The sequence below is a fragment of the Glandiceps talaboti genome, chromosome 17 (assembly GCF_964340395.1).
Source record: "Glandiceps talaboti chromosome 17, keGlaTala1.1, whole genome shotgun sequence".
NCBI lineage: Eukaryota > Metazoa > Hemichordata > Enteropneusta > Spengelidae > Glandiceps > Glandiceps talaboti.
The window spans coordinates 375,706-399,945 of record NC_135565.1 but is presented as its reverse complement, the minus strand read 5'-3'; the positions used below and the strand labels follow the sequence as shown (position 1 = coordinate 399,945).

The window sequence follows — 24,240 nt, the reverse complement described above, 5'->3', positions numbered from 1 at the left end:
TACATGATAGTTGGTGTATTCCCACCATACATGATAGTTGGTGTACTCCCATCATACATGATAGTTGGTGTACTCCCACCATACATGATAGTTAGTGTATTTCCACCATACATGATAGTTAGTGTATTCCCACCATACATGATAGTTGGTGTACTCCCATCATACATGATAGTTGGTGTACTCCCACCATACATGATAGTTGGTGTACTCCCACCATACATGATAGTTGGTGTACTCCCACCATACATGATAGTTGGTGTACTCCCACCATACATGATAGTTGGTGTACTCCCACCATACATGATAGTTGGTGTATTTCCACCATACATGATAGTTGGTGTACTCCCACCATACATGATAGTTGGTGTATTCCCACCATACATGATAGTTGGTGTACTCCCACCATACATGATAATTGGTGTATTTCCACCATACATGATAGTTAGTGTATTCCCACCATACATGATAGTTGGTGTATTCCCACCATACATGATAGTTGGTGTATTCCCACCATACATGATAGTTAGTGTACTCCCACCATACATGATAGTTGGTGTATTCCCACCATACATGATAGTTGGTGTACTCCCACCATACATGATAGTTGGTGTACTCCCACCATACATGATAGTTGGTGTATTCCCACCATACATGATAGTTGGTGTACTCCCACCATACATGATAGTTGGTGTATTCCCACCATACATGATAGTTGGTGTACTCCCACCATACATGATAGTTAGTGTATTCCCACCATACATGATAGTTGGTGTACTCCCACCATACATGATAGTTGGTGTATTCCCACAATACATGATAGTTGGTGTATTCCCACCATACATGATAGTTGGTGTACTCCCACCATACATGATAGTTGGTGTACTCCCACCATACATGATAGTTGGTGTACTCCCACCATACATGATAGTTGGTGTACTCCCACCATACATGATAGTTGGTGTATTTCCACCATACATGATAGTTAGTGTATTCCCACCATACATGATAGTTAGTGTATTCCCACCATACATGATAATTGGTGTACTCCCACCACACATGATAGTTGGTGTACTCCCACCATACATGATAGTTGGTGTATTCCCACCATACATGATAGTTGGTGTACTCCCACCATACATGATTGCATAGTTCAGTAACTATACATGTGGTCAATTTTTCCCTCCAATGTATGTATATATGGTAAGTCTTGTACCTTTCTTTAGTATGATATTATTCCTTTCCTACCACAACAGCACAGTTTAATGTTATTGGAGGGTTGATATAAATCTGATGACATTGTCATGTTTTCATGTGACTTACTTTAAGACTGGAGGGGTGAGTTTGTATTAAACTGCCTGTCAGTGTGTGATGGATTGCAACTGACATGTATAACATGGATTTCTTGGCAGAACACTGCACTCTTTAGTTTGGACTAAAGGGATTAACTGACCTCAAGAATTAATATATCAAATAAGACTTATCACACTAACATTATTTTTGTCTTTTTCAATTTCTGTATAATTTAAATTCTTAAACTTACTTCTTTTTTTTAACTTGTGAGTATATTTATCATTTAGGATACCGGCCTTTCTTGACTAATTATCATATTATTTCAATATTTTGTTTTATTTTATTTGTTATCTTCTTTCCTCTCAACGTCTCTTCACTCTGTAGGATAAAGGATAAAAATACTCGTAACAATTACTATGGCAACATAATGTATAACACATTGACCTGTTTTGATTTTGAGTCATCTTCAGTAATATTACAAACCAACAGACACAGACACAGAGAGACAGACAGACAGAGACAGACAGACACATAAATGTGAGAGGTGCTGGTCAATCAAAGCTGATAATATCTTAGTTGTGACAATGCTACACTTGGTATTATATTATACCACTACATTGATGCCGCAAATCAAGAGCTCTGATAGTCTTGCTGCTAGACGTTCGGGCTTTCTTTCGATACTATAAGCGAACGAAGTTCGCAGTGAGGGCTTGCCCGAACAGTCTAGCAAATATCATTTTCAGACCAGACATTCCATTGAGATTACATTAAGCGGTGGGTTGGGCCATGTATGCATATATATACTTTAATATATTCAATCTCTGCAAATGACGCTTACACTGACTGAATTACCATTAATCTAAATAGAAATGTGTCTGGGATCCTGTCTTAGAGTATCAGTCATCAATCCGAGTGGGAAATTACCCCAAAGCCTGAAAGTCTAACTTCCAGTAGATACATTGTAAATATATCAATCCTCCGACATGTCTATCTTCTCACTCCACTGAATTGCGAAGCTGGCCGGATATGCACGAAGCATGCTGTATTCAATAAACCACTTCAAGTTTATACCTCGAGTCAAATATGCAGTTTATTCATAACTTTATACTTTTAATGAGCTGATCAATGTACAGATTATCCCTAGAAATGAGGCGCAGATAAAATAAATCCAGTCGCTGCACGGCGCTCATGGTCGACGCCATGCCAGATCAGCTGTCTTGAAAGCAGCGTTATTGTTATGCAAATTAGTCACAGGGGCGCAATCGAAACAAGAAAACGTTAGTTCTTATCTTGATTTCAATATTTTCAATATACAAGTATAATATATTATAATAGTGATAAACCATCCCTTGGGGATGGTATGCCACTCATGTATAAGATATTATAATAGCGATAAACCATCCCCTGGGATGGTATGCCATTCAGGTATAAGATATTATAATAGCGATAAACCATCCCCTGGGATGGTATACCACTCAGGTATAAGATATTATAATAGCGATAAACCATCCCCTGGGATGGTATACCACTCAGGTATAAGATATTATAATAGCGATAAACCATCCCCTGGGATGGTATGCCACTCATGTATAAGATATTATAATAGCGATAAACCATCCCCTGGGATGGTATGCCACTCATGTATAAGATATTATAATAGCGATAAACCATCCCCTGGGATGGTATGCCACTCATGTATAAGATATTATAATAGCGATAAACCATCCCCTGGGATGGTATGCCACTCATGTATAAGATATTATAATAGCGATAAACCATCCCCTGGGATGGTATGCCACTCATGTATAAGATATTATAATAGCGATAAACCATCCCCTGGGATGGTATGCCATTCAGGTATAAGATATTATAATAGCGATAAACCATCCCCTGGGATGGTATGCCATTCAGTTTTGACCAGTGAACGAAATGTATGCACGAGTGATAGTGAGTGCATATATTAGTTATATTAATTTTAAATAGGTGTTTTGGTGCAGCACTGACAAATCTGTCATTTTTTGCAACATTCAGAAGACTGTAACTTTATAATTATACAAGATATTTCCTTGGAATTTGATCCAATAATCAATACTTGATATAGTTGTACTGTTTCAAGTTGCAAATCCCAAAGATGTGATTTGATAAATCGCACCGTATAGTATAGGCAAATATCCCTACGATGCAACAATCAAATGACTGTAATTCAAAAACCGTACATGGTACTTTGATGAAATTTGATAGACACACCAATAACACCTGAATGTAGTTCTAAACACTTCAATCATTACAGTACAGCTTATAATTAAGTAATTTTTCTACTTTTCAAAGTGTTTAATTTTCAACACTAGTATCAATTGAATTCAATATGAATTTACATACTTGTAATTCATTGTCTCATACGTATGATATTAATTTTATCTCAGACAGTGAATGACTGTGAATTTAAATGTATGCAAACCTCACATCATCATAGAGAATAGTTCAGAAGATCACTAGGCACCCCCCCCCCCCCACACTGAAATTTAATGAAAAAGTATTTGTTCTTGATTGCTATGTATGACTTCTCTTCTTCATCAATAATTCTCACTGAACAAGCTTATAGAGTCTCAAGGTTCAACATGAATTTCCTTTAAGATAAATTTGGGGTCAACTGTTGCAACATTGGCCATTTAAAAGAATTAGCATGACGATATTCCTTGCAAGAAAATGGACACTGATAACAGATGGGGTACAAGAAGCTTCAATGACCAGCAAACTAGTCATCTTCATCTATAGGCAAAATGCATGCCACATTGTGTTGTTTGTGTAATTCAAAACTGATACGTCCTGTGCATGTTCTTGTTTTTCTTTTCTTCTCTCTCTTACTAGTCAGCTATTTGTTGTGTTGTTATTATCTAGTACCTTCAAATTGTTATTAATATCATCAACAAAATTTGGTAGGTCACCTGTTGTACAAGCGATAATCTTTAGATTCTGTGCAAATTGTGATATTGTCAGTTTTTCCCCTGATCCTGCCACTTCTTTAGCATTTTGTTTACAAGTATTGTCTTTAAAATGTCAACATGAAATTGAATCTGGTCTTTATTAAGTGCTTTCACTTGTTCACTTCTCTTCATCTCTCTTAGTTTTTGCTCTACTTCTAATTCACTTTTCCAAACCCCATACTTTGAAATCCTGTGTTCCAATTGAACTGTCTTCGGTTGTTTTCTTTGTAGTTGTTTGTGCTTTAAGGCCAAGGTCCACTATATAAAGAGGATTATGGGTAATGTATGCATATGCAGGAAATTCAAACTGCTGTAAGGAGCACTGACTTTGCCCTCATGTCTTCATCCCATTTTGCACTGAAAAAGTTTCACATGGCTCTCATATTTCATATATACTGTTTGTAAATATATAGTGATGCAACATGAGTAGAAATAACTGACGTTAACTAAGTTTGGTAGCCAATATAGCAGGTTTACCGTCAAACTGACCCACAATTTGTTTCAAATTTGTCTAGTAAAAACCGTTGGCCAGTTGTCAATTAGGCTTACAAGTTACACAAAGCATGATAAGACACTTAATGGTAAACTACCTGGGTCGGATTTACCAAATGCTCCTCCCAGATAAACAAACGTATTCCGTTGCACATGCGCAAACCTACTTCCGTAGCGTGGGCACATAGCCTAGTTGGACCTTGGCCTTTTATGTCTTTACCGTAATTTTGTTCTTTTCTCTGTTTTGGAGCTTCTTCTTTGTTAAAGTATTTTATCTTAATTTGGGATGGGGGGGGGGGGGGGGGGGGGAGTAATAAGATATGATGTGGTCTTATCTCTAGCAGATATTTTACATAACATTTCTAGTACACATTAATCTGACTATAGCATTTCTACAGGGTTCGTACACTTAAAGCAAAACAAAATTCCAGGACTTTCCAGGGGGTTTTCGTCAGTTTTCCAGGGGTATTCATATTGATTTTGGACATTTTCCAGGGGTGTTGACACTAAAGTATATTTTTTGAATGACATCTAATTGTCTGATGTGGACGAGAAAAATCAACAACAGTTCCCATAATATGTCACAAAACATTTTAAAGACAATCGACACTATGCAAGATATTGGTTTCAAAACCACGTTTACACGCTAAGATTAACGGAGAAACCTCTGTCCTACCCCCTAAGCAGCCGTTTCGTCAAGCTGGTGCATTGATCGTGTAAGATTGAGTCGCAGCATTCGTCAGTCTAATTCAGACATATCCAGAAAAATAAATCAAAAACTAAAGTTTGTCCTCGTTATTGTATGGTTTGATGTTACTAGATTTATAAGCCACCTAAAATAATTTTTTTCTTCAAAATTTTGAATAAAAACGTCATTTACGTAACGAAATTTCGAGCTATGAATAACTGAATACATTCATCGCTTGCGTCTTGATGTTTATGTACGGATGCCACGAGTTGCGGAACATCGCGATTTCAACTCAACTTGACCATTGACGAATGTTACTGTACCGACAACATAAAACAGTAGTTATTCTTTTAGAACATGTAACACAAATACCCATTTATCTACGAAATAAAAGTCACAACTGTACTTCCACAACCCGGAAATTCAACTGCACTTCTCTAGGCCCTAGCCCTATCTTGTAGTATCAGTCGACTAGTGCGCCGAACTTGTAACAATTTCTAATCGAGGTTGATGATGCGTTGATACTAGTACTCGCTACAGTGTTATGATAATCTTGTTAACAGACCTACTGTACATGTTACCCCGGCGCGGCCGGGACTGTTACAATATAATGTCCCTGAAATGACGACGGGGAGATGTATGGAGTAGCAATATATGCAAGATCAAAAGAAACACTGCGGCGCCCATTCAACTAATACTAGTAATAGGCACGGTCTGTGGGGCAAAGTGTCTCGTGGAACGATCGCTTGACTGTCTGGGCTCAATCGGCGTGGCGAAAGACTTTGAAAATATTTTCGCAATTTCACATTTACGAGATTCAGAATCATATGAATGGGTGGCTCGAGCACAGACATGACGATCGTCAATATTAATTGATCGATTATACATGATCATTTTCCAGGGTTTTCCAGGGGTAGGGCGCATTTTTCCAGGGTTTACCAGGGCTTTCCAGGGAGGGTTTGAAATTCCAGGGTTTTCCAGGGTTTTCCAGGACCGTGCGAACCCTGTTCTAAAGACAAAAAAATTACCTTCCCATACAGCAAGTCTCTATACTATAGTTTCGTCTTTAGGGTACATTAGAATGTATTTACAACAGGAAAATAAATAAATTTGAAGGTTATCAACAGTTAAAGTAAAATTTCGTTACTAATTACATGTAAAAGCCGCTTAGTCTATTTTCATGTCTATGTACTTCTGGGTTGACATAAACGTGATACAGTCGGTCTTATAGTAACTAAGAAATGACAAAACCATTAGTAAAATAAAGTTCAGGATTTTAATTTTTCAAACTGAATACTAATATCCACTACACATTCAATAACTGATTTCATGTATTTAGAAATGTCCCCCCAAACACGAAACACGTAACTGTGTTAGCAGTACCACATGGCAATGTACATGTAGGCTGTAAGTTGTACTGGTAACAATTACGATCATCACTGCACATATCATCTTACAGCTAATTTTATTGGCTATAATTTTAGCTAGGTTTGAAAGGTCTCACTTGATTGGCTCACCCTTGGCTATTCCCGTTTTCAAGAGACACCCCCGCCAGAATCAAGTGCCACGTAGTACAGCAATGGCGTGAGATTGACTGTTGGGCGACTTTCCCACCGGGCGTGCTTTTCGAAAACTACACAACATAAGCTTTTATCGTGCGAAATCATTGAAAATCTACCCCCTTTCAAAACTAATTGTAATTTTATCGCGAAATGACAACCGAAGTTGGTTGAAATAGCAAATTAAAATTTGAATGAATTTTACAGTGACAGTGAATTCGTATGGCCAACTCCCTACATATATTTCGTTCACTGGAAACCCCTTGGTATACCATCCCCAGGGGGTGAACTGCCCTATATAAAGAGGATTATGGCTAATCTATGCAAATGCGGGAAATTCAAACTGCTGTACAGAGCACTAGCTTCTGGGTCTCCGAGAAACACACGGGTCATGTATCATGTACAAATTGTTTTGTGAATGTCGTAGGATGGTAACTTGATACACAAATTAGTTGAAAATCAGTCTGTTTGTTTCATAGAATGAAAAAATCTTTCAAACTGAGACAAATTCCCCTGCAAACAGCTGTTTAGATTGTGTGTCACTCAGGATTATTCAAATATGTGGCATTTGCATGTGAACAACCCAGATAGGGAATGTTTACTTGCCAGTAAGTATCACAAGTACTCCACCTCCAAACATACAGTCAGTCATATGCAAAGTAGGGTCCCAGGCCCAGGCAGTCGTACCTTTAAATAGACAACTAGTCCAAACCTCCTGGTATACCATCCCCAGGGGGTGGTTTATTGATTAAGTAGACAACTGGTCCAAACCTCTTGGTATACCATCACCAGGAGGTGGTTTATTGATTAAATACTGTAAACCTGCATATTTTCACGACTAGAAAATTTTGCGATTTTACAGTCTTCATGTAGTTCACAAAGATTAATTTTCACTAATAACCATACTGGTACATTGCATTATGCAGAAATATATATTTTCGCTACTACTTATTTTCGCGAAATTAGCGAAAATAAATCTTACGCGAACATTTCCAGGTTTACAGTAATCTATTTACAATGGTTTCACAAGTTGTGACAACATATTCATTGTTAGCACATGGTGCCATTTTTGTCTCTTTTTTTTTAGACCCAATTAAAACAAAACCTTGTGAAAAGCTTGCTCTTATACCAAAAGCCACTGTAACAGTGGAAGCATATCAGAAAGCAGTAATTAGATTTATCAAAGAATGAACAATTCAAATAGCTTACCATGGTTTCACATTCATTGTTGTTGTTGACGTCTCCGTGCCATACGTTGTTTATCAAATCTAGCTTCCATCTCTTCCAGTACTTTTGGCGTATAGCGTACAACCAATTTGACAGTACCTTGAGCTGCTTTTAATAAATCAACAGCTTTTTCATGATGTTCACCTTCAACAGACTGCAAGAAAAACAAGGAATATTTGAATCCATTACAAACTATCAAAGAAAGGAATGCTATGTAGGTTGAAAATCTACAACAAATCATAACATACAGTAGTACATGAGTGTTAATAAACCAGATTTAAACTGAATGCCTTCCGTAAGGATTTATGCAAGAAATTTAGCTCTATATCTGTGATTCGTCAAGTCCCAATGAAAGTTAATTGTCAAAAATGTTGTTCAAATGCCCGTACGCCTCCTATTCTCAGCACAGGAAAGCTTGCCATCCTCAACTTCACTCGGCTTTTGTGATCCCCTACATACCCGGGATATGGCATGTGTGTGTTGAACTTACTTCTGTCCCACCATGAGTTTACACATTCCTTTAATCACTACAGGAAAATTGTCAAGATTTTGTTGAGTGGCGCACCCTCACTGTACACTAATTTTATAGAGGTCAATGTATAGGTCACCATTATTGATACATTGTCACGAAATTTTCTTCTTAGGCTAGGCGAGGCTTGGTCTATTTTCCATATTTTGACCACACACATTTGGGTATAAATTATAGATTATTACACTTGATAAATATGTGAGAGTGTATTTATATCCTGAGATACAGAGCTAGATAAATGATTATGTACAAGCCTTGCAACAAACAGCGGTAGTTTGTTATCGAGAGAAATCGGAAAAGAACACGGTAAAAAGGAGACGGTTCGAGGTCAATATAATACTTCCTAAACTTCTAATCGAAAATCTAAAAAGACACGATTTCTCTTTATTCATTTGCGCATCAGTGTGTGAAATTTGAAAATGATAAGTCCATATTTGACGAAATTGAAACGATGATAAATATTTCACCTGTTTGTGAACTCCGCGCTCATTGTAAAGCCAAGAAAAAAAAATACGCCAATGGCGTTGTAGCACAACTGTACAGTTTTTAAAATGTTTATTCATATGCTAGTCCATGCTAACAATAGGTGTTCATTTGCTGAATGACTATACAGTTGCCTATCCAACCATGCTGCTATCTTTATGATATATGCTATCATTTGGCTGTTGCTATGGGCGTGGTCTTGTCGCTAGGCACATTTGCATACATTTTTTGAATGTTTATTCATTTGTCTTTCTATTCCTGTTATCTTTGCAATATACGTGATTATTTGGCTGTTGCTATGGGCGTGGTCTTGTTGCTAGGCAAATTTACATACATTTTTGGAATGTTTATTCAATTGTCTATTGATCCCTGTTGTTATCTTTGTGAAATACACGACTGTTTGGCTGTTGCTATGGGCGCGGTCATGGTTGCTAGGGTATTTGCATACATTTTTTGAATGTTTACTCAATTGCCTACCAGATGATGCTATTTGACCAAAATATATTGCCATTTGGTTGTTGGTAAGGGTGTGGATCATGGTTGCTAGGGCCAATTTTGTCAAAATGTTTTGAAGAAAATCTGCAGAATAACACTTCTAGTAACATCTCACCAAGTTTCAGTCTCATTGACAAAGTACATTTTGAGATATAAAATTTTGACCAAAATTCACATTTTATTTGCATATCACCCATGAGTTATATGCTTAATATTTCCTTCATCTATATACTCCAATATGCACCCCATTAAATTTCAGCCCAATCTGCTCTGTAGTTTTGGAATTAGAGATTTTTGATAAAAAAGACACATTTTTAGCCCTAATTTGCATATTGCTGAAAGTAACATGCCATGAACAAATCCTAATTTAGTCACCCCTAAACATGTTCCCACGAAATTTCAGGCAAATCTGCCCAGTAGTTTTTAAGTTTAAGTTTTTTGACCAAAAATCACATTTTTTGACCCAAAACGCACATCTCTCTGATGTGACCATTTTTATTTGAATAATTTCCCAACTAGACACCCGAAGTAACATGACCACCAAATATCAAAGCAATCGGTCCAGTGGTTTTTGACTTTAAGCTGTTTACACACACACACAAACATACACACACACAAAGACAGACAGACAGACACTTTGCCATGCCAACATGTATGTATAGCACTACTGAACCTTATCAGTTCAGTTGTGCTAAAAACTCAAGATTGCCCTTATGTAAGGCATTCAGTTTGCATATGATCATCATGTCATGAACAATTCTTTTAAGAATGTTCCCACCAAAATTCAGGCCGATCTGCCCAGTAGTTTTTGAGTTTTTCAACCAAAAATCATGCTTTTTGTGCCAAGCAAGACTCTCTATCATGTCTGTAGCATGAATGAACCGGAGATTAATCTTGATACCACTGACATTGAGATGTGAAGTAGCCCATTTAAAGATTTAATGATTTCATTGCATCAATAAAACAATGCATCGCATTTTCTCACACTACGAATCATGTTTTTGACCCAAAACTTTCCCATCTACACGCCCTAAGTAATGTCCCCATCAAAGGCGATCGGTCAGGCAGTTTTTGACTTTAAGTTGTTTACACACACACACACTTCACCATGCCTATAGCCCTACTGAACCTAGTTCAGTGAAGTTGTGCTAAAAATTTCTTGCTGTGAAAATGATTTGTCAAAGGAGACAGTATTGTCTGTAGCCCATTCTTTCTTGTGAACTCCTAGTGGCCAAACTATACAAACTTTGTTGTTTTTTAACTATCTTACTACTCTGACAAAGTAATTAATCATCTAGTGGCCAAACTATACTATCTTGTGTCTTTTCATAACTTACCACTCCATTGACCGAGAGTAATTGATCACCACGTTTCAATCCACCGTGTCTATCAGCAACACCTCCAGGTATAATACGTGAAATATAGATTGGTGAATTCTGTTCTTTACCACCCATCACATTAAAACCAAGTCCTTCGTCCGTCTTGGGTAATTCTACTACACGGGGATGGGCATGACCTTCACTGGCAGCAAATGCGGCAACTGTAGCCTATTAAATTATAACATGTTTATTACAATAATAATTAATAATTAATAATCATATCTCACTCCTCTAACCACAAATAAACAAATAAACAAACAAACAAACAAACATCAATGACACTGTCATTGCAGCACGGATGATTTTAATCAAATTCATTAAATCTGCACTAGTTGCACCTGGAACATATTTTGAAACTGTTTTGTACAATGATTTATAATATATATATGTATATTATATGTATCTGTAGATATTATATACATCACGTGACAAGGTGTATTGAATCTCCTGTGGTCAAATGTATCTGTAGATATTATATACATTGAGTGACAAGGTGTATTGAATCTCCTGTGGGCAAATGTATCTGTAGATATTATATACATTGAGTGACAAGGTGTATTGAATCTCCTGTGGGCAAATGTATCTGTAGATATTATATACATTGAGTGACAAGGTGTATTGAATCTCCTGTGGGCAAATGTATCTGTAGATATTATATACATTGAGTGACAAGGTGTATTGAATCTCCTGTGGTCAAATGTATCTGTAGATATTATATACATCAAGTGACAAGGTGTATTGAATCTCCTGTGGGCAAATGTATCTGTAGATATTATATACATCAAGTGACAAGGTGTATTGAATCTCCTGTGGGCAAATGTATCTGTAGATATTATATACATCAAGTGACAAGGTGTATTGAATCTCAAATGTATCTGTATAGTTGTGTACATTGTATGGTTACTATGGTTACTCCAATTGAATTTTGAGTCTGTACCCTAAAATTAACTAAAAACATTAAATTGTGAACTTTAACTCATTAGTTTAGTCTTAACATGCCCAAATTGTGTTGCTGCACAACCTCAGGATACAACCAACTCCTAATTAACATGTATATGTACAATGTCTTATTTTTGGTATTTTAACAATTTTCAGAGATGCATTGTTGGTTATCTGTTTGCACAAATACTACTAACTCGCATTACAATAGCTTTAATGATAAAGCAAAATAATGTGTTGCAGCCATCGTCCTAATAAAGCAAAATGAAATGTGTTGCAGCCTTTGACCTAATTAAGCAAAATCTGTTGCAGCCTTCGACCTAATGACACAAAATGGACTGTTGTAGCCTTCGACCTAATAAAAAAATACCGCCAATGGTGTTGTAGCACAACTGTACAGTAAATGTTTATCCATATGCTAGTCCATGCTAACAATAGGTGTTCATTTGTTGAATGACTATCCAGTTGCCTATCCAACCATGTTGCTATCTTTATGATATATGCTATCATTTGGCTGTTCCTATGGGCGTGGTCATGTTGCTAGATATATTTGCATACATTTTTGACTGTTTTTGTTCACTTGTGTATGAATTCCTGATATTATCTTTTCAATATACGTGATCATTTGGCTGTTGCTATGGGCTTGGTCTTGTTGCTAGGCACATTTGCATACATTTTTTGAATGTTTATTCATTTGTCTTTCAATTCCTGTTATCTTGCAATATATATGATTATTTGGTTGTTGCTATGGGTGTGGTCTTGTTGCTAGGCAAATTTACATACATTTTTTGAATGTTTGTTCAATTGTCTATTAATCCCTCTTATCTTTGTGAAATACACAGATGTTTGGCTGTTGCTATGGGTGTGGTCATGGTTGCTTGGGTTATTTGCATACTTTTTTGAATGTTTACTCACGTGCCTACCAGATGATGTTATTTGAGCAAAATATACTGCCATTTGGTTGTTGCTATGGGTGTGGTCATGTTACTAGGGATATTTGCATACTTGTTTGAATGTTTACTCACTTGCCTACCAGATGATGTTGTTATTTTAGCAAAATATACTGCCATTCGGTTGTTGCTAAGGGCGTGGTCATGGTTGCTAGGGCCAATTGTGTCAAATTATTTTGAAGAAAATCTGCAGAATACCACGTTTAGAAACATCTCACCAAGTTTCATCACATTGACCAAGTACTTTTTGAGATATAAATTTTTGACCAAAATTCACATTTTCCCACTTAATTTGCATATTACTGATGACATCATTATATGCTTAATACATTTTCATCTATACACCCACAGATGCATCCCTGTTAAATTTCACCCCAATCTGTTGAGTAGTTTTGGAATACGGCGTATTCCGGTTATCGAACTTCCGGTTGTTTCGCAGGAAAGTATCGCGAGAGGGCACACCATATCTGACAAAGTGAGGGCCAGAATTTTCGTCATGGCATCTAATAGTATGGCGATGTATGAAGCTGTCAACAAAATGGGCGTAAAAGAACTCCGCGTGCATTCATAAAAGAGTGGAAAATTACTACTTCTAAATCTACTAGATATCGCCAGAAATGCTGTCAACCTTGGTCTTGAAACACTAGAAAATGATAAATTTCTGAGAGAACGGAAGAGGAGACGAATAGTGGATGTACGTCAAGCATCAAAAGATAGAACTAATCGACAGCGGAAACATTGAAAGTTGGACGGAGGACCTTCGAAATATACCCGATGTAGACATGATAAACATATTTCTTTACCTTACTGGTGTCTGTTGCTTGACAAAAGAACGATTAGAAAATTACAAATCTGACAACAGCTTCCAATCTGATTAAAATCCGATGTAGATGTTGGCTGATCGTTCATTGCTATTTTACCTTCGTTATTTTGCCTGAATTGACCTTCTTGGTACATGTCGCCTCCTCTACGATCAGGCTAAAAAATGTAAACATGTACCAAGAAAAACAATATCAGGCAAAATAACGAAGGTAAAATAGCAATGAACGATTAGCCGACATCTACATCGGATTTTAATCAGATTGAACAGCTTCCAGCTACAGTCATTGCAATATTGAGAGTTCGGTCGACAATTACCAAGCCACATGTTTATATTGTAACTGATGTCGCCGCATACTTAGGCCTTTCTTGTTTATTAGAACAGTGGTGTAGCACCACGGGTGAAATCATAAAACTTTGTCCGGAAAAAAAACATTTCATGTACTGGTTATAAGCTTAAGTTGGCATAAACATATTTGTATTGATATACTCATCTTTACTATCACACTTTTTTTAGCTTGCTATTCTTCATTCAGGACCATCAGTGTATAAAAAAACCCATTGAAGTCGGCAACGAATCATAAATATTGTTATTGATGTACCACACCGCCCACCCCTTCAATGAATCGGCCTTCCATGTAACGTTTACGTGGTTCACTCATCATACCATGTCTTATACCGATCTGATTAAACTCCGATGTAGATGTCGGCTGATCGTTCATTGCTATTTTACCTTCGTTATTTTGCCTGAATTGACCTTCGTGGTACATGTTTACGTTTTTGTCCTGATCGGTAGAGGAGGCGATCAAACATGTACCACGAAGGTCAATTCAGGCACAATAACGAAAGTAAAATAGCAATGAACGATTAGCCGACATCTACATCGGATTTTAATCAGATTGGTTTTATACAAGCTGCAATAACTGTAGCGTATATTGTGATTTTGAGGGTTCTTTCCTCTGTTTTTGTACCTTTTCCCGTTCCGATGTTTGACTGGAAGCAATCGCTACAATTTCTCCAACGGTAACGCAAATGGACGAGGTCACACTGAAAACGTGAGTGAGATGTCAGTGTACTACCCGTTTCAAAATGTTGCTACTTTTGGGTTTTCCTCACGGTCGAATTGCAGAGCCAAACTTACGCAAAATATTAGGAGAACAAGAGGTTAATTTGCTATTTCGTTATTTGATGGGCGATAATGCAATATTATAGCGTAAAGTTACGGGGAATGACAGAAAATCTTTAGTCAGTGGTTACGATGCCTATAGACTCTATGCTTTGCAACAATGCTCTACAATTCTGGCCCTCACTTCCGGTTCTAAAACAGCGCCCCTAGTGGCCAAACAATCATATCTTTTATCTTTTCGGGGCTTCTTCGATAACCGGAATACGGCGTATTATAGGTTTTTGACCAAAAAGACACATTTTTAGCCCTAATTTGCATATTACCAGGGGAATCATTATGCCATGAACAAATCTTAATTTACCCACATCTAAGAATGTTACAATCAAATTTCATGCCAATCTGCCCAGTAGTTTTGGAGTTTTTTGACCCAAAACCCCCATCTCTGATGCAATTATTTTCATTTGAACAATTTCCCAACTAGACACCAGAAGTAACATGACCACCAAATATCAAAGCAATCGGTCAGGTAGTTTTTGACTTTAAGTTGTTTACACACACGCAAACACACACACACGCAAACACACACACACACACACACACACACACACACACACACACACACAAACACATCCACAGACAGACAGACACTTTGCCATGCCTATAGCACAACTGAACCTTCACAAAATGAAATGTGTTGTAGCCTTCAACCATTAAACCCTCCACATTTTCACTGCAAATTATATAAGTGGTCAAATTACATAAGTGGTCAAATTATCTTGCTTTGAATAATTGAACAGTTGGACACCACACTAACAACTATCAAAGAATTGACATGGATATTTTGGAAGTTTGAGATAACTATCAAAGGATTGACATGGATATTTTGAACTTTGAGATAACTATCAAAGGATTGACATGGATATTTTGAACTTTGAGATAACTATCAAAGGATTGACATGGATATTTTGAACTTTGAGATAACTATCAAAGAATTGACATGGATATTTTGAACTTTGAGATACTCAGATAACTATCAAAGAATTGACATGGATATTTTGAACTTTGAGATAACTATCAAAGAATTGACATGGATATTTTGAACTTTGAGATAACTATCAAAGAATTGACATGGATATTTTGGAAGTTTGAGATAACTATCAAACAATTGACATGGATATTTTGAACTTTGAGATACTCAGATAACTATCAAACAATTGACATGGATATTTTGAACTTTGAGATACTCAGATAACTATCAAACAACTGACATGGATATTTTGAAGTTTGAGATACTCAGATAACTATCAAACAACTGACATGGATATTTTGAAGTTTGAGATACTCAGATAACTATCAAACAACTGACATGGATATTTTGAACTTTGAGATACTCAGATAACTATCAAACAATTGACATGGATATTTTGAACTTTGAGATACTCAGATAACTATCAAACAACTGACATGGATATTTTGAAGTTTGAGATACTCAGATAACTATCAAACAACTGACATGGATATTTTGAAGTTTGAGATACTCAGATAACTATCAAACAACTGACATGGATATTTTGAAGTTTGAGATACTCAGATAACTATCAAACAACTGACATGGATATTTTGAAGTTTGAGATACTCAGATAACTATCAAACAACTGACATGGATATTTTGAAGTTTGAGATACTCAGATAACTATCAAACAATTGACATGGATATTTTGAAGTAACCAAAATTAAATGTCTCATTTATCATAGGTATATCACTTTACTCTGGACTAAATACAAAGGTTGAAATGTGTCAAGTTTTCCTTCAGGGCTTTTATAAAATAAATTATTATTTACACAGTACTATGTTCTGTTGCTACGCAACCACCATCCATACATTATCATTTGGCTGCTGCTAGGGGCGTGGTCTTGTTGCTAGGCATATTTGCATACACTTTTTGAATGTTTGTTCACTTGTCTTTAAAGAATCCGTTATTATAGTGAAATACACCACCGTTGGTTGTTGCTATGGGCATGGTCATGGTTGCTTGGGATATTTGCATACATTTTTAAAGTGTTTACTCATTTGCTTACCAGATGTTATTTGACCAAAATATATTGGCATTTGGTTGTTGCTAAGAGTGTGGCCATGGTTGCTTGGGCCAATTGTGTGAAAATGTTTTATAGAAAGTCTGCAGAATAACACTTCTAAGTTCTAAAAACATCTCACAAAGTTTCAGTCTCATTGACATTGACAGAAGTACTTTTTGAGATCTAAATTTTTGACCAAAATTAACATTTTTACACCTAATTTGCATATCACTAACAAGATCATTATATGTTTAATATTTGTTTATCTATACACCCCAAGATGCATCCCCATTAAATTTCAGCCACATCTGCTGAGTAGTTTTGGAATTACAGATTTTTGACCATAAAAATACCGCCAATGGCGTTGTAGCACAACTGTACAGTTTTAAATGTTTATTCATATGCTAGTCCATGCTAACAATAGGTGTTCATTTGCTGAATAACTATACAGTTGCCTATCCAACCATGTTGCTATCTTTACGATAAATGCTATCATTTGGCTGTTGCTATGGGCGTGGTCATGTTGTTAGATATATTTGCATACATTTATGTATGTTTTTGTTCACTTGTGTATGAATTCCTGATATTGTCTTTGCAATACACGTGATCATTTGGCTGTTGCTATGGGCATGGTCTTGTTGCTAGGCAAATTTAAATACATTTTTTGAATGTTTATTCAATTGTCTATTAAACCCCATTGTTATCTTTGTGAAATACACCACCGTTTGGCTGTTGCTATGGGCGTGGTCATGGTTACTAGGGTATTTGCATACATTTTTTGAATGTTTATTCATTTGTCTATTAAACCCCACTGTTATCTTTGTGAAATACACCACCGTTTGGCTGTTGCCATGGGCGTGGTCATGGTTACTAGGGTATTTGTATACATTTTTTGAATGTTTATTCATTTGTCTTTCTATTCCTGTTATCTTTGCAAAATACGTGATTATTTGGCTGTTGCTATGGGTGTGGTCTTGTTGCTATGCAAATTTACATACATTTTTTGAATGTTTATTCAATTGTCTATTAAACCCTGTTGTTATCTTTGTGAAATACACCACTGTTTGGCTGTTGGTATGGGCGTGGTCATGGTTGCTAGGGTATTTGCACACATTTTTTGAATGTTTACTCACTTGCCTACCAGATGATGTTGTTATTTGACCAAAAATATACTGCCATTTGGTTGTTGCTAAAGGGCGTGGTCATGGTCGCTAGGGCCAATTTTGTCAAAATATTTTGAAGAAAATCTGCAGAATAACAGTTTCAGAAACATCTCGCCAAGTTTCAGACTCATTGACCTAGTACTTTTTGAGATATAAGTTTTTGACCAAAAATGAACATTCTTACACCTAATTTGCATATCACTCATGGAATCATTGTATGCTTAATATATCTTCGTCCATACATCCCTAGATGCATCCCCATCAAATTTCAGCCCAATCTGCTCAGTAGTTTTGGAATTATAGATTTTTAACCAAAAAGACACATTTTTAGCCCTAATTTGCATATCACTGATGGAATCATCATGTCATGAACAAATCTTACTTTACACCCCCTAAAGAATCTTCCCACCAAATTTTGCACCAATCTGCCCAGTAGTTTCTGAGTTTAAGTTTTTTGACCAAAAATCACATTTTTTGACCCAAATCACACACCTGTGATGCGATCATTTTGATTTGAACAATTTCCCAACTAGACACCCAAGGTAATGGACCCACCAAATATCATGGCAATCGGTTCAGCAGTTTTTGACTTTAAGTTGTTTACACACATACACACACACACACACAGACAGACAGACAGACAGACGCCGGGCGATCCCTATAGCACTACTGAACCTCAGTTCATTTACCCAAATCAATGATCACCCTCGTGCTGCAATCATTTTCATTTCAAACTTAGTAAAATTTCCACCAAGAAAGAAAGGGCATATTTACCAGTCTTATTTACATAACCTATTGTAATAACTGGATTTAGAATGTGCATATGAACTTTGCCCAGTGATTATATAATGTTACCTAACACATCCCCTCATGGTGTTCACTGAGAACAAAGAAGATTTTGAAGGAAAATCACATTTTTTGACCCAAATCACACACCTGTGATGCGATCATTTTGATTTGAACAATTTCCCAACTAGACACCCAAGGTAATGGACCCACCAAATATCATGGCAATCGGTTCAGCAGTTTTTGACTTTAAGTTGTTTACACACACACACACACAGACAGACAGACGCCGGGCGATCCCTATAGCACTACTGAACCTCAGTTCAGTTGTGCTAAAAACACATTTAGCCCTAATTTGCACATCACTAATGAAATCATCATGTCATGTCATGAATAAATCTTATGTAACACTCCTAAAGAATATTTTCACCAAATTTCAGGCCAATCTACCCAGTAGTTTTGGAGTTTAAATTTTTTTAACCAAAAATCACATTTTTTGACCCAAAACGCACATCTCTGATGTGATCAATTTTCCGTCTACATGTCCTAAGTGATGTCCCACCAAATACCAAGCCAATTGGTCTAGCGGTTTTTGACTGTAAGTCGTTTACACACATACACACACACTCACACATCTGCGTGCATGCGTGCGTGTGCACACACACACACACATTTCTTCATGGCTATAGCACTACAGAAGTTCAGTTCAACTGTGCTACCAATTTGACACTACTATAGAATTTACATTCCATGGATTATAGTTCACAAGGTGATTTTATGTTCATACTCTAAGGTCGAAGGTCACCATGTTAACACACCCACCTTGGCAGTAGCATTAGCTCTTATCTCTGGACTTCCTGATATATCAACAGTTTCGTGGACATGTTCATAGACTTCACGAACGGCAGTGAAAAACTCACTTTGAAGCACCTTCTGTAAAGCAGCTAGTTTCTGACTGGGAACCTGTCCAGCTACAAGAAGACAAATAATTCACTGAAGTTACTTTACATGTCATTTATTACCAGACATACAAATAATGTTACTGTAGGACAGGTCTTGCAGATAAACTTTACACAGAAAGGACTGTGTAGAGTTATATCTAAGCAAGCAAAGAACTGTAGAGTTACATTACTACGTTACAACCATATAATTTGTACATGAACATTGTATGACATAAACTGTGTGTATTGGCTAGCAAAGAACTGTAGAGTTACATTACTACGTTACAACCATATAATTTGTACATGAACATTGTATGACATAAACTGTGTGTATTGGCTAGCAAAGAACTGTAGAGTTACATTACTACGTTACAACCATATAATTTGTACATGAACATTGTATGACATAAACTGTGTGTATTGGCTAGCAAAGAACTGTAGAGTTACATTACTACGTTACAACCATATAATTTGTACATGAACATTGTATGACATAAACTGTGTGTATTGGCTAGCAAAGAACTGTAGAGTTACATTACTACGTTACAACCATATAATTTGTACATGAACATTGTATGACATAAACTGTGTGTATTGGCTAGCAAAGAACTGTAGAGTTACATTACTACGTTACAACCATATAATTTGTACATGAACATTGTATGACATAAACTGTGTGTATTGGCTAGCAAAGAACTGTAGAGTTACATTACTACGTTACAACCATATAATTTGTACATGAACATTGTATGACATAAACTGTGTGTATTGGCTAGCAAAGAACTGTAGAGTTACATTACTATGTTACAACCATATAATTTGTACATGAACATTGTATGACATAAACTGTGTGTATTGGCTAGCAAAGAACTGTAGAGTTACATTACTACGTTACAACCATATAATTTGTACATGAACATTGTATGACATAAACTGTGTGTATTGGCTAGCAAAGAACTGTAGAGTTACATTACTACGTTACAACCATATAATTTGTACATGAACATTGTATGACATAAACTGTGTGTATTGGCTAGCAAAGAACTGTAGAGTTACATTACTACGTTACAACCATATAATTTGTACATGAACATTGTATGACATAAACTGTGTGTATTGGCTAGCAAAGAACTGTAGAGTTACATTACTATGTTACAACCATATAATTTGTACATGAACATTGTATGACATAAACTGTGTGTATTGGCTAGCAAAGGACTGTAGAGTTACATTACTATGTTACAACCATATAATTTGTACATGAACATTGTATGACATAAACTGTGTGTATTGGCTAGCAAAGAACTGTAGAGTTACATTACTACTGTACGTTACAACCATATAATTTGTACATGAACATTGTATGACATAAACTGTGTGTATTGGCTAGCAAAGAACTGTAGAGTTACATTACTATGTTACAACCATATAATTTGTACATGAACATTGTATGACATAAACTGTGTGTATTGGCTAGCAAAGAACTGTAGAGTTACATTACTACGTTACAACCATATAATTTGTACATGAACATTGTATGACATAAACTGTGTGTATTGGCTAGCAAAGAACTGTCGAGTTACATTACTACGTTACAACCATATAATTTGTACATGAACATTGTATGACATAAACTGTGTGTATTGGCTAGCAAAGAACTGTAGAGTTACATTACTACTGTACGTTACAACCATATAATTTGTACTTTTTAACATTGTACATTTGTAAGACATAAACTGTGTGTATTGGCTAATTATTAGAAATCACAATACTTCATGTAGTTATCATTTCTATATAGACAGAGACCAGTGCTTTTATTATGTCAGTTGATTTTATTTTTTTGTATGATAGACACTTTTTGTGTCTATTAAAAAATCTTGCACTTAGAATGATTTCCACAGGAAAGAGAAGTCAGCTAGCTATACAGAAATTTACCATAAAAAGTAAACATTGATATGGTTCCTTCTATTGATGAAAAAAATAATTGAAAATGTAAACATCTCACTTATTTGCTCTCTTCTAACATGTGTACATGTACACCCTTTTTCTTGTAGATAAAGTATGCATGATACAGCTATGTGCTTAGGTCAAAGGTCACCATATAGCAATCCATCAAGTTTAAGTACTCAATGCTTTCAGAGCTGATGACATTTATAGTACAATGTGTATTCAAAGACTAGTATAAAGACCAACAACCTATAAAATATACATGTAGTGTTAGAGTTACAAAAAATGTAGCTTTCTCTATTTTAGGCAACTGAAACATTTAAAGGTGAAAACAAGCACTGGGATAGCAGCTAGTGTTCTCCAAGCACTGGGATAGCAGCTAGTGTTCTCCAAGCACTGGGATAGCAGCTAGTGTTCTCCAAGCACTGGGATAGCAGCTAGTGTTCTCCAAGCACTGGGATAGCAGCTAGTGTTCTCCAAGCACTGGGATAGCAGCTAGTGTTCTCCAAGCACTGGGATAGCAGCTAGTGTTCTCCAAGCACTGGGATAGCAGCTAGTGTTCTCCAAGCAGTGGGATAGCAGCTAGTGTTCTCCAAGCACTGGGATAGCAGCTAGTGTACTCCAAGCACTGGGATAGCAGCTAGTGTTCTCCAAGCACTGGGATAGCAGCCAGTGTTCTCCAAGCACTGGGATAGCAGCTAGTGTTCTCCAAGCACTGGGATAGCAGCCAGTGTTCTCCATGAGGGCTTTTTGCTGGGTGTGACGCCCTAGTCTGGATGCTAATGTGGTTTCTGTGAGTGGAGGTGCAAATCATAACGCTACTGTATAGGAATTAGACTAGCGACGCCCTGATATCGACTTCCTGCTTTAATGTATTGTGCCCTGGTATATCAGTCGTGTGTCATAACTCCTATTAACCTACAAATGTAGTCTGTTTACTGCACTGTTGAGATACACGGTTAGCTGGTCATAACGCCTATTAATAGGAGTTATGCATGTAGGTTAATAGGAGTTATGACCAGCAGACCACATATCTCAACAGTATAGTAACAGAAAGTAAGTCAGTGCAGGAGGGAAGGTCTCTGAAAGTCAGTGCAGGAGGGGAAGGTCTCTGAAAGTCAGTGGAGGAGGGAAGGTCTCTGAAAGTAAGTCAGTGCAGGAGGGAGGTCTGAAAGTAAGTCAGTGCAGAGGGAAGGTCTCTGAAAGTATACAAGTCAAATCATTCATGAAAGTTTGAATACTTTCGTATTTTCAGCCATTATATATATTGAAGTTGAACAGTAAATATATTTGTATTAGGACAACATAAGTACAATTAATTCATTACACACTTACTTTTCTGTAGGTTTTCCAGAAGCTCGATGGCACGCCTGACATCTAAAAGGAACAGAACACAAAATGTGATTTTTTTAGTTTTACATGTATAGAACATCCAACATACATGTATGCTGCTTCTAAGTTCTATAAGTACATAATGTACATTGTATTACCATAATTATAAGTATATGATATATATACACAATTAAAGTGAAACAAGCAGCTTTGCTTTTACTGAAACTACAGGTACATCATGTAAATCACCGAAAATTTACATGTTGGTGTAATATTTAGGTTTTGATACAAACTGCAACAATTTAAACCAGTACAATGTACGTTGTACATGTACGATATTTTCCTAAGAAAGCAGCAATCCAAGCAATACAATACGTGCCCCTGTACGTGATCTAGACCCGTACCGTGCCCCTGTGATCTAGACCCGTACCGTGCCCCTGTGATCTAGACCCGTACCGTGCCCCGACTGCAAGCAGGACTAATACGACAATGGTACAACTACAACTTCACAAGCACCATTGCACTGTAGTACATGAGCAATGCAAACTCACCATTGACCCGATTACAAAATCTACAATAACTTTGGGAATCGATGACTATTTGAACGTCATACTGAGATAAATTTATTTCACTATTTAGCAAAAGCGTTCTGGCTAAACACTGCACATCGAACCTTCGAGGAGATCATTTACCATTGTTCAATGTACATTGTAGGTTGTGACTACAAATCGGAAGGTCATGACACACGCCACGACGAGACATCGACACTCTTAGGTTTTCAGTGGTCGCCAATATACACGATATGCAACGTTGACGTGTCTGTTACGGTGGTGTTAACATACACGTCAAATTTCACACTGTAATTCTGGTATTCTTACCTTTTTCCAACGTGAGGGGATCGCCGAGTGTCGCCATTATATTATGTACTACAATACACACCACGCCAAACAGTGACGTTTCTTTCGGAAAGCTTCGGTGATGTTCGGATTTGTTTATCAATCGAAAGAGGTTAGAGGTTATCAAGTTGAGCTAGCT

The 24,240-nt window shown here is 36.7% G+C and overlaps 1 protein-coding gene across 1 annotated transcript; it reads right to left on the bottom strand.

The window, feature by feature from the left end:
- Nucleotides 1–1,147: 1,147 nt before the first annotated feature.
- LOC144448333 (protein lin-7 homolog C) lies at nt 1,148–24,155 on the bottom strand. Its single transcript, XM_078138537.1, has 6 exons — nt 24,084–24,155; nt 23,209–23,250; nt 19,808–19,956; nt 11,085–11,294; nt 8,223–8,394; nt 1,148–1,668 (listed from the first exon to the last, which is right to left on the bottom strand). The coding sequence occupies exons 1-5, from the start codon at nt 24,118–24,120 to the stop codon at nt 8,236–8,238; spliced, it is 597 nt and encodes a 198-aa protein (XP_077994663.1). The 5' UTR covers nt 24,121–24,155; the 3' UTR covers nt 1,148–1,668; nt 8,223–8,235.
- Between the last annotated feature and the right edge of the window lie 85 nt (nt 24,156–24,240).

Bases quoted from the DNA above. Each gene is read 5' to 3' on its own strand.
- LOC144448333 (XM_078138537.1), bottom strand. From the start codon at position 24,120: ATGGCGACACTCGGCGATCCCCTCACGTTGGAAAAAG. The intron at 19,957-23,208 runs GTAAGTGTGTAA...GTCTTCTTGTAG, and splicing joins TCTGGAAAACCTACAGAAAA to CTGGACAGGTTCCCAGTCAG. The intron at 11,295-19,807 runs GTGGGTGTGTTA...ATAATTTAATAG, and splicing joins GAGCTAATGCTACTGCCAAG to GCTACAGTTGCCGCATTTGC.